This window comes from Schistosoma haematobium, chromosome 4 (assembly GCF_000699445.3).
Source record: "Schistosoma haematobium chromosome 4, whole genome shotgun sequence".
Taxonomy (NCBI): domain Eukaryota; kingdom Metazoa; phylum Platyhelminthes; class Trematoda; order Strigeidida; family Schistosomatidae; genus Schistosoma; species Schistosoma haematobium.
The window spans coordinates 26050790-26066241 of record NC_067199.1 but is presented as its reverse complement, the minus strand read 5'-3'; the positions used below and the strand labels follow the sequence as shown (position 1 = coordinate 26066241).

The 15452-nt window shown below is 35.7% G+C and overlaps 1 protein-coding gene across 4 annotated transcripts; it reads right to left on the bottom strand.

The window, feature by feature from the left end:
- Positions 1-1892: 1892 nt before the first annotated feature.
- GINS2_1 (DNA replication complex GINS protein PSF2) lies at positions 1893-14901 on the bottom strand. Of its 4 annotated transcripts, XM_012938319.3 has the most exons (5): positions 14722-14901; positions 7939-8053; positions 6415-6644; positions 5722-6075; positions 1893-2126 (listed from the first exon to the last, which is right to left on the bottom strand). In XM_012938319.3, the coding sequence occupies exons 2-4, from the start codon at positions 8032-8034 to the stop codon at positions 5805-5807; spliced, it is 597 nt and encodes a 198-aa protein (XP_012793773.1). In that variant the 5' UTR covers positions 8035-8053; positions 14722-14901; the 3' UTR covers positions 1893-2126; positions 5722-5804. The 4 variants fall into 4 exon arrangements, with proteins under 4 accessions (XP_012793773.1, XP_051066630.1, XP_051066632.1 ...); XM_051216073.1 differs by having other exon boundaries at positions 5970-6075; positions 7939-14901; XM_051216075.1 differs by lacking the exon at positions 5722-6075 and having other exon boundaries at positions 14722-14742.
- Between the last annotated feature and the right edge of the window lie 551 nt (positions 14902-15452).

The following is a 15452-nucleotide window of genomic DNA, read 5'->3' as shown; positions in this document are numbered from 1 at the left end:
CTGTTTGTGAGTAGATCAACAGGTAACAAAATTACAGTTACAATATAAATGATATATTAAATAACAAAATGATCACAGGTGTTATGAAATAAATGTTACTTGTAAGCTGCTCTATGGGATAACAATCACGAACGAGCTCATACGCTTAACAAAGTTCCTTTGCACATTGTGGTACCAACGGCAATTATTTAATAAAAATCCGGGACAAAACTCCAACGCAATGTAAGAAGGCCTAAAAGGATGTTATAAAACTATTGTAAAATTCAAATTGTAATCTCAAATTCAGGCCTTATGAAGAGCGCCTCCAATCACTAAACCTTTACCCGTTAGAGTAGAGGCGTCTTAGAAGTGACCTTCTGATGGCTTACAGTATCCTTAACACTTCTGGACATCCACCTAAACACCTACTTAACCAAACAATTATATCAGTCCCTTTAAAATTGATATGGAGAAACAATAGATATAGAACATAAATGCGATTACATTTGAATTGTAACAAATAGGTAAAAATGTGGTCTTCATTTTGTTGTTAAAAGATCAGTGAATATACGTGTCACAGATTATTCTAGCCAGTATAGCCCGATCGGTTCATCATGATAGGTAAGTCCGACCACTACGTCAAGGTAGCAGCAACATTTGGGCTAAGTATCTGGCTTGACGAAGGACATGAGTTGCGCAAGTGAAATTTACCACGGGATAAACATTCACCAAATATGTGCTCATCTATACAACCTGCTTTGGAATTCTTTGTTGGATCATTTTTTATATCTCCAAGAAAATGGGAATCATTAATAAAGAAACGCGATCTTGAGCGATCCTGAGAATGTGGTTCATCACGACGACTAAGCACATTACTAGAAATCTTCACAGACTGGGAATCAAGTTCATTCCCTGCCCCATAGTTAACACATAGTGTTTCAATTTCTTGGACTGAGCTTTTGGATTTCTGAATTAGTTCTCTTTCTAAATTTAGAATATTTATCAAAAATAAATCAAGCGATCACGAAGTTGAATTTTCAATTGGCCTCCAGAATCGCATTTCACGGGCTTTTCCTTTAGTCCAAGTATAAAGTCTTGATTTTTCTGATCATTTTTTGAAACTTTGACTTCTCTCTGTATTCAAAGCTAACAAATTGTACATGAATACATGGTCATCAAGGGCATTCAATTGTCCAACATTTGACTACAACACGACTCCGGTATCATGATAAAAAGTATTCCAATAAATGTGCCGAAAATATCCGATATAGTGCAATTCAAAGCAGGCCGAATTAGGTGCGCCAAAATGAACGAATATTACGGGAAAAACGTCAGACTTTTCCGATTTACGTACGATCACATTTAGAATATGGGATTCAAGCAGCGAGTCCTTGTTTCAAGTATGAAGCAGATATGCTGGAAAGAGTCCAACGACGAGGTACTGAGATGGTAAAAGGTCTATCTGGCCTATCTTATGAAGACAGACTGAAACACCTTAACTTATTTCCGTTATCTTAACGTAGAATATGAAGTGATCTAATATTGGCTTATCGTATACTGAACGATGACCTTGGTATTAACATGTCTTATCTTTTACTTCCGTCTAAGACTGGTCATTCGAGAGGACATTCGAAGAAAGTTCAAAAACTGAAATCAAATCGTTTACGTCTTGAGTTTCGTTTCTCGCAGAGTGGTAAATTACTGGAATTCTCTACCGGAACACGTAATATCAGCACCTTCTGTTGATATATTCAAAACGAGATTGAACCTACACAGTTTTACAAACTGCAAGGTTAGGCAACCATATGACAAATTTACCGTTTTCAGAATAGGTCTATTATCAAAGTAGTATTAGTACCGAACTAGACTACAATTATAAATACTAACAGGATTTACAATACAAAAGGCTGAGTATAGTTGTTATATTTATAATTAAATAATTCATTAAATGAAGGAATGTGGCAGTAGTCAATATAAATAGTTGTCGTCAACTTGTAAATTTTTTCTACACATAATCTTTCATATTCAGAAACTCGCTAAGTTGTTCACTGGCATGGACATGATTAATAGGAAGGTTTGAGCCGCTGTCGGAAACCGTGAGTTGCGTATCAGAAAACGTATAAGGACTTTCTCAGCTTCATGCAATTCTGAAAAACAAACGACTAAACTTCGTTATCAGTATCAAATTCGATAAGTAAATGAAATAGCAGAATTTACCTATAAGTGTCTTACTTGTTGTAGTGTTCTTCACATTTCTAACCCTTCTAGAATTCCACCTAGTCATTTGGTATCAACAAAGAAACTGCATGTACAAAACAAATGGATTCAAAAATTCTATTATTAATATGAAATCTGAGAGAAACCCAATTACAACGTTCATAATACTATTAGCAATTCACTGTTTAAATGCAATAATGACATAACTGGTAGGCACTATTTGGATATCAATCGTCAATGTGCATTAAAACTTTATTTATAATTTGATCAGTGATTGTGGATCCTGTTTACAGAAATTCATTCGTAAACCCTATAAGAGACACATCATAAATTAGGATTAACTGCAAGATGGATAAGTTAGTATTCTCAAAACAAACGTGCATCGCTTTACTTATGAAGAATATGTGACTAATTAGTGCGGCATTTACAGTAGTGTTATACACAGTTCCTGTATATGTTCATAAAGCAGGCGGAAAAGGCTAACAACGTCAACTGTTACTCATATAATTTTTCTCAGATACGTTACATAATAATATATCAGTTTAGTCGAAAACGGTTATACTTATAGTGGATAGAACTGTTTATGGCTGTATATTAACAAGTCACATAACATTGATTGCTTCAATCTATATTTTATAAGCAACTACCAACATCCATGTTCGTCACCATCAAATGTAAAAGGTCTTAGAGCTCATTGTCGCGGTCTATTTTTGACTTGACAAATGGCGAATTTCACTTGTCCGAGTTTGCATTGTTACAAATAACCACATTAGGCTGACTAAACACTCACCAAGGTTGTGAGCAACAAATACGTCAAACAACTAATAAACTGGAATAAAAGCTATGTAACAAGCACAAACATTATGAAAATTGACGTGAGACGGAAACAAATGGTGTTATTAGCTGATAGATAACGACATCCGAAAACCTCGACAATATGTGACATGTGCGCGAAAACCCATGGCCCAACGTCCTGACCATGCCTGAACGTACCGTATTGTAATTCGTAGTCAGCGCGTAATAGAGAACAAATAGCACAGTAACACTTCAGCTTATGGATGTTCAGTTTTATCATCAGACAGTCTGAAGTTATCATACCAATTCTCTTTTTATGAAACAAATAGTATTGATAGACGTAGTTTTGTCGAAAGAACTCTGACACAAGGATGTGCTGTATACTGTTGCAAAACAGTTTTTGGACGTTTATTTAACATTGTTTTAGTCAGGGAACACTAAACGTTTTAATTGACACCATCAAAATTTATATGGCGGTCAACAAATATCCTTAAATTTTTAATTCGATAAACCACATTTCTCTGTACAATCAGAGCTCAAGATGGATGAAATTCAGCATTACAACAGATTAAATTTAGATTGATTGTTTTGAAAATTCTGCTGGAGACGCTAAGACAAAGTACGTCGCATCTTAACTTCAATTCAGGAAAAAATTGGTTGAAATGAAATAGTAATATCGAGAAACGAAAGAGTGAAGATTACTGAACAATTTACGGAGTTACTTGATCGAAGTAGTGAAATATCATATTATCACAACAAATTATTGTTATTCATGTACGAATTATATTAGCAAAAAAGACAAACCGTTGATGTACTTTCGCTGAATACTTTTCAGTATCTTAACTGTCACCTCTTACAATCTCATTATAAGTAAAGAATGATACCAATAATGTAGCTACAAACATTTGCTAAATATCATATAGAAAGTAAGCTAAGGTAAAAAGTTATGGGGGATGACGCTACAAAAAATAAACCCAAGGGAGAAATTTGTACCCGTTATAATTTGCACAATTTATGAGTTAATATCAAACAAATTACTGGCTTCATAAAATTGTGCTAGGTTTTAGTAACTGCTGTAGTGTTTAAATTGACAAGTTTCTGTATTCTCCATCAAGTAAAAGTAAACTAATCAGATTCTCGTGTATTTCTGAGTGAAATTAAGAGCATATTGCTAGATAGCTTTTATGTTTTGACTTAGTGAAAACTGGCAATGCACTTCTTGGGATTGATTTTAAAAAGTATCTAATGCGCAACCATAAAGTTAACATGAGATTATGTTTAGGCTGAATTACAAAAAATACCTGCTCTACAGCAGATTTTGTGCTAATTAACCGGTTAATCAAAAAACAGTACTTTATAGTGCATGATATGATTCAGTACAGCCAATGGTGTCCGTGTAGCTAGATAGCAGTGTCCTTCCTAACTCCCGAATTTAAATCTCGACTCAAAGTCTTTTTAAGTTTGTAAACAGAAGTGACAAAAAATCACTGTATTGTTGGTGACAGTTCATGATGAAAACCCTAACCCTAATTCATAATCCTAATACATAAATTGAGAGTAACTACAACCTAACCCTAAGCTCTTTGCATTACAACCGACGTTAGTTGGTGGCGAAAATTCCATAGCGTTATAACTTACTTCCAACACCAACCCAACTCCTAATATCTAAACTTAACTTTTTCTTTATCGTAATTAATAGTTTAGCATGTAAGAAGTAACAAACTATGTTAAAACCACTATTCCACCGTAATTTCATTGCTTTTCATTAGTAATTTCTGGTAACTACGCAGTGTTTGAGTAGCTTCAAACTATGACTGAGCTCCATATTAGCACAGTAAAAGAGAAAATTATTAAGATGAGAATCAAAGGAATATTAATATTAATAATGATGGTAGTGGGATGATAGAAGTAACGAAAATACACTATGAAATATGTAATTACTCAATTGCTACCAAGTTGATGTACTTAAAATACTGTTGACGATAAAGCCAAACTACTGAAGTGATAAATCCAGGTTAAGGTTTCAATCAGTGTAAAAACCATGGAAAATAAAGTTTCTAAACCATTGAACTACATCATTACAGATAATATATCTGTATTATTTATGAAAAAAATACTAAGCATTAAAAAAAGCATCATAATCATTTATTCTGTTGCACCAATGAGCGAAATTGAATGAAGTTTCCAAATTTGTTTGAAAAGTTTACGAAAGCGTGCTTACTACGAAAAGATATCTGTTAGACAAAAGGATTTAGATGAATTTAGAAAACAATGACCATTTTGAAATATGCTATTAATACTGAGTAAAATAACTAAATACACAATATTATGAATTATCGATAAAAATAATTCTGAAGGCTTTCAGAAACAAAGAAAGTAGGCAAAAGAAAGTTTCAGTATTATTGTTGATTACACCAAAACATCTAAAAATTTGTACGATACAGTGAAATATTAAATCAATTAGATTGATATTCACACTATACTTATTAATCAAAACTTATTGACATGAAAGAATTTCGGTAATATTACCCTGATTACGATCTACAAATAAACTAGTGCACCGTTGAGAAAATTTAGTTTCAACAAGTGAATTTTCCTAGAAATATCTATATTTAATGTACTGCAAAATAGTCTCAACTATGCACTTTTACATGTAATCAAAGAAAAGCCATAAAGAGATAATTCTAGATGAGCACTAATTTCATACACGATTACGTCATAGATACATACAAGGAAATGTTATAAATATAATATTTATCTGATTAGTAGGATGAATAGATGATAGGAACACAAGTAGATAAATCCATATTATCTTAGTTTCCGACAGATGATGAATTCAAAAATGATGTTCGATTAACTGCGCTACCACCGAATTCTACAGCTTGTGAAGTTGCCTGACGTAGTAAAGATAACTGGTCCATTGAATTAGTCAGAAGATTATGTAAAGTGGTTAATTCCATATTAGTCAATTGACTAACTCGTGCTGTCGACGATCCACTAGAGAGGAAACCATTAACAGACGATAACAATTTCCCAACACGAATATCCCATACATCACGAACAATGTTGCGAATACTTTCAGGACTAAAATAATAGTAAAAATTATAAAAGTATGTTTATAAAAACCAGGGAGTGTTTCAGGCATGATATAGGGAACACAAAATGAGATGAGATCTAACATGAAAAGCTGATCACTATTCTTTTTAAAGCAAATGTGCTTAAATTTCACAATAGCCACTTTTAAAAACAAGAATACAGGCAAAATAATGTGCAAAACACATTAATGAAGTAGACGTGTAATATATATCCAGCATATTTAGTTTTACTACGATAAACTAGGGTATATATATATATATATATATATATATATATATATATATATATATATATATATATATAGTAAAACAAAGTTTTTTCACTAACTTCGGTATATCTTCAGCCGCGTGTTGAAGAAGAAGTGTACTAATTTCAATATATTGAGAATGAGGAGGAGAAGTACAACCAGAGTCGTTCTCTTCAGCTTCTTTACACTCATTTAACTTCTCTAACGTTAACCACGCTGGTGGCATAATACGACACTTTTGCTGCCCTCTCAGAAAAAGAGCAACCCAAAGAGGGACAACAGTTGGCACATTTGGGAAAAAAGGACCAATCTGTTGATTTAAAAATTAAATTGTTTTATAATAGTTGATATTACTTAATATGTTAACTGTAAGTTAGGTCAGAAATAAAGTTAAGAATACACCACTAATTATATGATCGAGCAGATTCCGTACGGTTGTGGTATGTGCTACCGATGCCGACAGATATAAGTAGTATGTATCATCAATCGAAAGTGGAATGCCTGGCAGCAGAAGGTTGAGGAAATCGAAGAGAAGAAAATGAGGACGGAGAATGATTGGCATGGAAATGAAGGAACAATAAAGTTTAAGAAAATTGATGGACATACTGAAAATAATTATTTACAGCATGGTTCTCAGACTTTACTAAGAGATTAGGTAATTTCGTATTCAAATACGTCTGGTTGTCCCTGCTCTATGCTCTTGTTCACTAGACGGTTATCAGAACGAGATTAATACTGCCAATACACGAACCGATAGAAAGTATGATTAACACCCTGAGAGCATTATGTCTCAATAAATCACGCAATGTCGAACAACAAACCCTGGCCTTTGACTGTAAAGAATATATTTAATAAAAATACACCACTCATATAGATATCTTTTTTCTTTAATGATTCTCGATTTACTGTAAATGGTTGTAACTTGATTAGAAGTCATACTTAATGAATACATAGCATAGACTTTCGAAGTGTATTAAGAACAAGCAACGGACAAATTACTACATTGCACTTTACAGTTCTTACTGTTTTTCCATGATTTTAAGAATATTCACAAAATATGGGTCACAGTAAGCTCGCTAATTCATATATACATGTGAAATGTGAGGAGCTAACTTCAATGAAGTCGAAAAAGGCAAAAGTAATAATAAAAGTCATCTATAAAAAGAATCTGGCACAAAAGTGCATTAACCCAATTTTCTATACATTATATCAGCACAATGATAGGGAATTAACAAAATGGAAATTAAAAGATTCGAATTAATATCAGTGGTAGTGGAGGGCAAAACACTGGGAATAAATAGTTCAGAAATATGGAAAATCAGAGAATGGAAAGTATGGGATAATATTAGAACTTAATATTTAGAGTAAGATATGAACTTTAAGTAAAACACTAAAATGGATCATCGGAATATAAGCTGACTGTTAACCATTAATTTTTTTTTAAATAACATTACATACGATAATTAATGAAGTTTTTATTTATATTTTATAAGACACAACTAGCAAAACGACAAACCGTAAGTTCTCAACGGTGAAGTCAATGATTAACAAGAAAATATCTTAAAAATCTAATATTTGAAGTTTACATAAACTTTAAAACTTACAGTAGTATTGAGCAGCTTAATAGCATCAAGTTTAAACTTAGGTACTATGGTCAATCCTTCCTCTTCTGAAAGAAATTCAAGCTCCGCCGGATTCATTTAATTAAATTAATTATGCCTAAATAGAAATTATATATATATATATATACGATCAAAAATAACCAGAAAGCTGATGGATAAAAATTTATATCGATCACTAGACAGTATGAAAAAGACTGCACCACCCAGTTCAGTACGAAGAAGCTACTAGTCTTCCGTTTAGAAGCATTTACCGGCAATAAAACATTACTACTCAGTCTTACAAATAAATTAAGGAAAATAATGCAGAAAACAAGTTCGGCAGCGAAAAAACAGATTTGCACACAATGAAATTAAAACAAATGGTCATCAACTAAAGACTACAACATGTATTACGAGGATTTCAAACAGCTTTAGACTGCTATCTGCTCTGACTGGTTTCTCAACTTACATACCCACGTTCACAAATTTTTCTTTTCGATTGAACTCCAACAAGTCATATCAAATGTCACAAGGTTGTTACTAGCTAGTAAAATCCAACGTGTCACTATTTAACTGGTCCTACAACTATGTTATCACTAATTCAATAGCAAATCAAGTGGGGCATGCATATTAAACTATCAACGCTTACAGTCTATCTCTGTGAGTTCAAGGTATACTGGTGTTAGGTATTTCAAATGCAGGTAGCCCTGGCACTCTACCCTCGTACAGGCTTCTGGACACTCCAATCTCTCTTATGAGTCCGTCAGTCAACTACAACGTAGGACCAGGCACATATATGTATCGGTCTAAGTTACCATACCTCATTAGCACAAGATGAACAGCAAACTCATAGAAATAGTCACTTCAATGGCAGTAATGTATAAAAGAAAGATTGTGTATAAGGATATAGTATAGGAAGAAAGAACTAGTTGATGCAATAAAAGATATAGAGCGATTTTAGTCTTACGGTTTAAGGGAGGACAAAGAGTGTATACACTGACGCCATTGTGATCGATTCTGAGCCATGTTACTCAGAGTCTCAAACCATTTGTTACGATTGTCACGAGGACCCCAACCAAGTAGTCTGCATCTACCAACATGGCTCAGACTAGAAGTCAGTGACTTCAAGGACTGGTGCTACGTTTTGGTTTGTCCAACCCTAACTTTCTTCCAAACGTCTCCAACACTAGTCAGCATTACATGTCGTGGTAATCGGTGTTCAGGCATACGTAACACGTGGCTCAACCATCTCAGTCGATAAAGATTTACAACCTCATTAACTGATTTCCCACCATCCCCTAATACCCTATGTCTAACCTCACCATAACTTACCCGGTGATCCCAGTAGATGCAAGCAATATTTCTAAGACATCTGTGATCAAACACTAGTAACTTACGAGTATCTCTTACTCTTAATGGCTACGATTCGCAGCCGTAAAGTAGAACAGAACAAACTGCTGAGTAGCATACTCGCCCTTTTATCGATGGACAGATATCTTTCCTTCACTTTAGTTGACGTAAGTTGGTAAAAGCTAAACGATCTTAATGAATCCATGCGGAGATTTCGTCAGACACCAACCCATTAGCACTGATCAGTCTTTCATTATAAGTGAATTTGTCGATGCGTCCGACTACTTCACTCCCTATCCTTAGTTCAGGTGTTGACGCAGGCCGGTCCTAAAACAACAACTTGCATTAAGAGGGAGGGGGGAGAAACGCATCCCAAACATCCTGACATTGTTGCTCAGTGCTACCAAAAGACTCTGCATTTTATCAACGTCTTCACCAAACAGGACTATGTCATCTGCGTACTCTAAGTCGATCAGTGGCCCTGCTGGAAGGAGATCAATGCCCGATAATTCAGTCGACGAGAACGTTATTTCCATCAGTAGGTCTATGATGAAGTTAAACGAGAATGGAGAAAGTGGACAGCCTTGACGGACACCACTTGAGGTTGCAAAATTAGATGATAGTTCGCCATAAGCTCAGACTCTACTGGTAGTGTTCGAGTAAAGAGCCTTTACAAGGTTTATGTACTTCTGAGGTACGCCTTTCAATGACAGACACTGCCACAGAACCTGTTGGTCTACAGAGTCAAATGCTGATTTCAAGTAAAGTCGGACGCCGATAAGCATGCCTGTGTTTTAGAACCTGACGAATGGTAAATATGTGGTCGATGCAGCCACGACTAGATCTGAAGCCAGCCCGATTTTTTTCTGTTTGCACTTTACGAGTCTGTTAGGAGCCCGATAATTATTAAGGCTAGTATTTTAGATGCTATTTTAGTCAAACTAATCCCTCTATGGTTATCACAGGATGATTTTAACCATTTCTTATATACTGGGACAATCAATGATTGTGACCAGTCAGATGGGATTACATTCAGTTCCTAGATTTTAGCTAAAATATTAGTCAACCTAATCGCTAAATTTGGACCACTATACTTAAAGACCTCTGGAGCCAATCCATCTGGACCAGCTGCTCTTCCTTGTTTCAGATTAGCTATAGCCATTTGGATTTCAGCTAGAGTTGGGGGACCTACTTCAATGTTCCATTCAGGCTGTCTGATAATTGTGGGTATTTATAGAGTAGCTGAAGGCCAGCTAAACTGTTCTCCAAAGTGTTTCGCTCATCGTTCTAAACGTCTGGACTGAAAACAGATAAGTGTCGTATTTTCGAGATCCCCTCACACGTGACTTCTAAATTCCAGTTTCTTTTATTAGTCTGAAGAGCTGCCTTGTATTACCTACAGCTGCTGCCTTTTCCATCTATTTTGCTTCGTTACTCATTACTGCTCACAATCATTCTTTAGATTTTTGTTTAACTCATATCTGACTTGTTTTCGCTCTCATCGAGCCTGATGGGATGAGTTTACGAGAATTTATCAGTGCAATAGACTTAGCGAAAATCCGCTGGTTTTTTGTGACCATTTGGTTCAAATCAGTAATAGATGTCACTGCTGTTTCCACAGATGTTTGTATATCTTTACAAGCAATATCTGAGTCAGCCTAGTTCTCAGAACTACCAGAGTGACCTCAGTTGTTTCTGGAATCTACTTTTGGCTTCCTAGTCAATGAGTTTGACTCCCTTATCACAAAGCAAGCTTATCATACCTATGAACGTATATAAGTAAAATCAACAAAGGTTGGATTGTTACCTTCATCTTCTGTCTCAGTGCCTGTCAGTAGTGACATAGAGGACGAGTAAGTTATACTTGGAATTTACGTCGGTGTCATACATTTGCAAAAGGACATGCAGTTTTACGAAAACTAGTTTTCGCCGTGTCCGATTCAATCGTTAATGTCCTGCAAATTATTTCAAGCTGAAAATCGGACGGACGTGATGTTTGTTCCCAAAAGTTCATCATCGGATTATCGAGTTTATAGTTCCTTCTGTCAACTGAAGAGTAATTAGGGGCATTTGAAACGTCTTTAACAAGATTTGAGGGATAAATTTGTAGGTACGTTTATTTATTCCGTAATTCTTTAGCATTTTTATCACCCAGTGTTATAAAAAAGATTCTGAAAAAGTTTGACATCATAACACTAAGTATTTTCCATGACATTTGAGATAAGCTAAATAAGCGTTATCATAGATGGGAGGACCATGTACGTAACATCTTTCGGAAATAAATTTCCATTTCCATTCTATAGATACACGGAACTATTTCAGCAAATATTGCTGTAGGTCTCACTTTATATTGTCATGCATTAAATATAAACATATTGAAATACGTCACTACAAGAGCTTTTATTCAATTTTAGAATCTACTTAGCAACCTTAAAGGCCCGCAATGACGACGCAAAATAGTAACTCCGAGTTTGTGTAATTGCTCATGCTGTATTAAGAATCTAATAAACTGATTATTATACATACATCAACTTTTCCAAGGCAGTGTGCTTCCATAGAGTCAAGTTTGACCTACATGGTAAAGGTGTAATTTTTCATCTCGTTAATAATGGGATCTTATTACTTCTTAATCATTTTCTTAATAAACCACAAAGTTACTGGTAACTCTTTTTTTCGGATTTCTGTTCACCATAATCATATTTAAACTCCCAACTTTAGGGAAAATTTCGTCAATTTTGGGGAAATCATAATTTACAAGTCTTAGTCACACCAGATGGGATGTGGTGATAGAGTAAATTCTGGAGTTACAGAATGCAGAGACTCGATGTTTTTTACTACTGGACCAAATAAAATAATTATATCAAATGGCAAGCCTGATTTTGTCTACCAAACAAAAGAGGGAGGCAGAAATATGTTTCGACCTTACACTAACACTTCTGATCACTGAATCATTCGCTTCTGGAAGCATAGGTATTTTTAAATGTTCAGTAGGTAGCCACGAGTGTACGTGGATTACTATGGCCCCCAAATGCCTTGGTACGGTCGACGGCGAGAAGAGTCCACTCTCCTTTTTAAAATGCTTTCACATGACCACGCGTATACAGCCACTGCCAGGGAAGTCATACTCACTGCCTTCTCGCGACAGGGGTGGTTTTTACGAAATTGAGAAGACGAAAACCGAACATCCGGCACTTTAACCGGATTGGTAGATATGGAGGATCCACCTGAGGGAGTTGGAAAACCATGATGGCAAACCAATGGTGAACATGGGCTCCAGGACCCTAGGGTAAAAAATGACGCATGAACTTATTTTTCGGTCACCGGCTACCACGGGACTGCATCTCCCAACGTTGCTCCACTGCCTTGTGGATTAGACCTCTAGGTCGAAGGCTCGGGGAGTGACTGCCTACAAAAACTACTTGCTTCGGCTTGGGCGCCCGGGAAGTATTTTAACCCTCATACAATTCGGATGACGAAGTGGTGCATATATACTTGGTGCCTCCTTCTACTAGTGTTTTTTTAAATAAACAAGTAACATAGCCAAAAGGTACGCTGTCAAGTCTACCGGAAAAACCTAGGACGTAATTATGTGCAATAAAGAAGAGTCGACAGAGCAGCAAAACAAAAATACGACTGTTTACACACCTCGGAAAAGCTAGAAGCTGCTGAGATGGATGCTGTATGCATACCAGTTTAGTTTACGGTTGTCAACATGTTGACTGGTAACTTCGCACCAATAGTTCAGTATACACTAAATAGATGCTTATAAAACAGTTCTCCCAAAACAGCCACCACTTCCAACTAAATTTCTCAGAGTTGTTACCGAATAGATTTTATTCATTCACTTTTATGCCGGTAGGTCTCACGCTCGTACTACTATATGTCCACCATTTTTTAAAGCAATTAGTGATCTGTCGAGTAAGATCAATAAGATGAATTCGTACATTCGAAGTTCATCTAACATTATGAAAGACAGAAATACTTGCAATATAAATCCCATTTTTGCGATTTTCATTAAAAACACGAACTTAGCACTTTAAAAGCTGCATTGTAGGAACAAAAGTTTCGTAATCAGTTCGTAAGTTGCAACCACTGTTTTTACAGATTCAGGTGACAAAGTTGTTGAAGATCATTGGTAGTAGTTTTCGTAAGTCTATGAAGGCAACTTTAGCTTACGTGTTGAAGTCAGAACTGCTAATAGCTTATAAACTACGTAGAGCTTAAAGCAAAACGGCTATAAGTAGTTACAAATTCTACAGAGCGATTCACAACAAGTCAAGATAGTAGTGAACATATCTGGTTAGGTATTCTCTCTTCACGGTTTAAAAGTGCTACCCATCCTGAAAAGAAACATAAAAAGTGGTGGATAGTGTGAGCCAGGATTTTTTGTACGACGTAAGAGATAAAGTATATAAGCGCGAATTGCGATCCAAAAAATTGTGCCGTAATAGTTGAAATTTATTAAAGCATATATGTATATCTTCATAAGCTTTTTCATTGGTCTATATTGGAAATATTATTTATTGTTTAGTTTTACTACCCAGCTGGCTTTACAAACACCCACTGACGCCACTGTAAGCTATTAGTTTCATACACATTGTCACATAGCCTTTCGTAGCACAGATGAATTTCATATGTTCCTATAGGCTGATTTTGGGTGCATTCCGTCAACAAAGCGTGATACTCAGGTTTTATGATTGTCATTACACTAGGGACTTCTCCATCGTCATATAATCAGAACATCACTTAAATTACTTTCCTAGTGATTGCATTTGAGAGTAGCGTTCTAGTTTTTTTCTGAACACTGGACGAAAGTTGGAACAACCGCAAGAAATAGACGAAAATTTACCTCCAAAAATAAACAATATGTAGAGAAAAATTATTCACAAGATATTTATGTCTTTATTTCAACTTAACACACAATATTATTCATAACAATTATTGTAACTATAGAGATGCACAAATATAGCGTTTACAAGACTACTTCGACAACGTGAATAAACCGTAATTGATGTTTCATATGCTGTCCTCTAAGAATCGTTTACATAATTGTTTATTGCGGAGCAATACTGTCAGTCACGTCTGCGACTGGTCTCACGTAAAAAGGTATTTATGTCGCAAACAACCCAAGCTGCCAATTTTGGGGAAAATTTGGCACATTTTGGGGGAGCCGCTATAGTAAATTGTGGTGAAATGGCACAAAAACCTCTAAATTTCCCCAAACTTGGGGGAAGGCTATTTCACTTTGGGGATTTCCCCAAAATTTCGGAGCTCGGGAGGGAACCTACGTTCCCCGAAAGTTTTCAAGTCGAGTTATAATTGTTTCATCACACAAATTACTAGTACGACTACTAACAGGTTTGGCAAACGACTCAACGAAATCCTTGGCCACACAAATATCACCTACTAAATTTAACTCCTCTACATGTTACTTACCCGAGCAATGAACGGTATAGTGAAAGTTGAAGGTCAACCATGTAATGTTCAACCTTTGATTGATTTTCGTCTAACTTGAAGGTACCTTATGTGCTACGGCAGCGTAATGAGAAGTATATGAACAAATCTTAAAGAGAAGAATGACTGAGAAAGTGAGTGGGCGAATCAGTAAACACATAGACCGCACTTACACGAAAAAACAAAATCGTTTGAAAACGATTAGAAACAATACAAGCATCAAACTAAGACTATCTGGTGGCCGAAACTAGAAATTATCAGCGCAAGAATTCAGATGTGTTACATCTAAAATACCTATCCTACGCCCTATTACACGATTGTTTTAATATGACACTAGAAGTAAATGCATCCTCGAAATCACTAGCTCTAAAAGTCTCCGACATTTGGTGCTGACCGCATTAGTTTTACTTGACTCGCCTAGCTAAAGGCGCTTGGTCAGGCACCAAATCACAAATGGGAACACCGTGCTCAACTTCTGCAATCGCTAGCCAGTCTAAATCAATCGATTCTCAGTATATTGATGGCCCATCAAATATGTCTTCAAACCTCCTCGCTTCTAACTTTTGATTTCACTGGGCGGGCACGATTCAACCATAGAAGGTGTTACTGGTTGAAATGTTGTCAAATTAGAAATACCTGTGGCATCTCCATTAATGAGCCTCACGTGATCTGGTATACCAAACCGCAAACTGTGAGTCTATTCATTTTTGGAA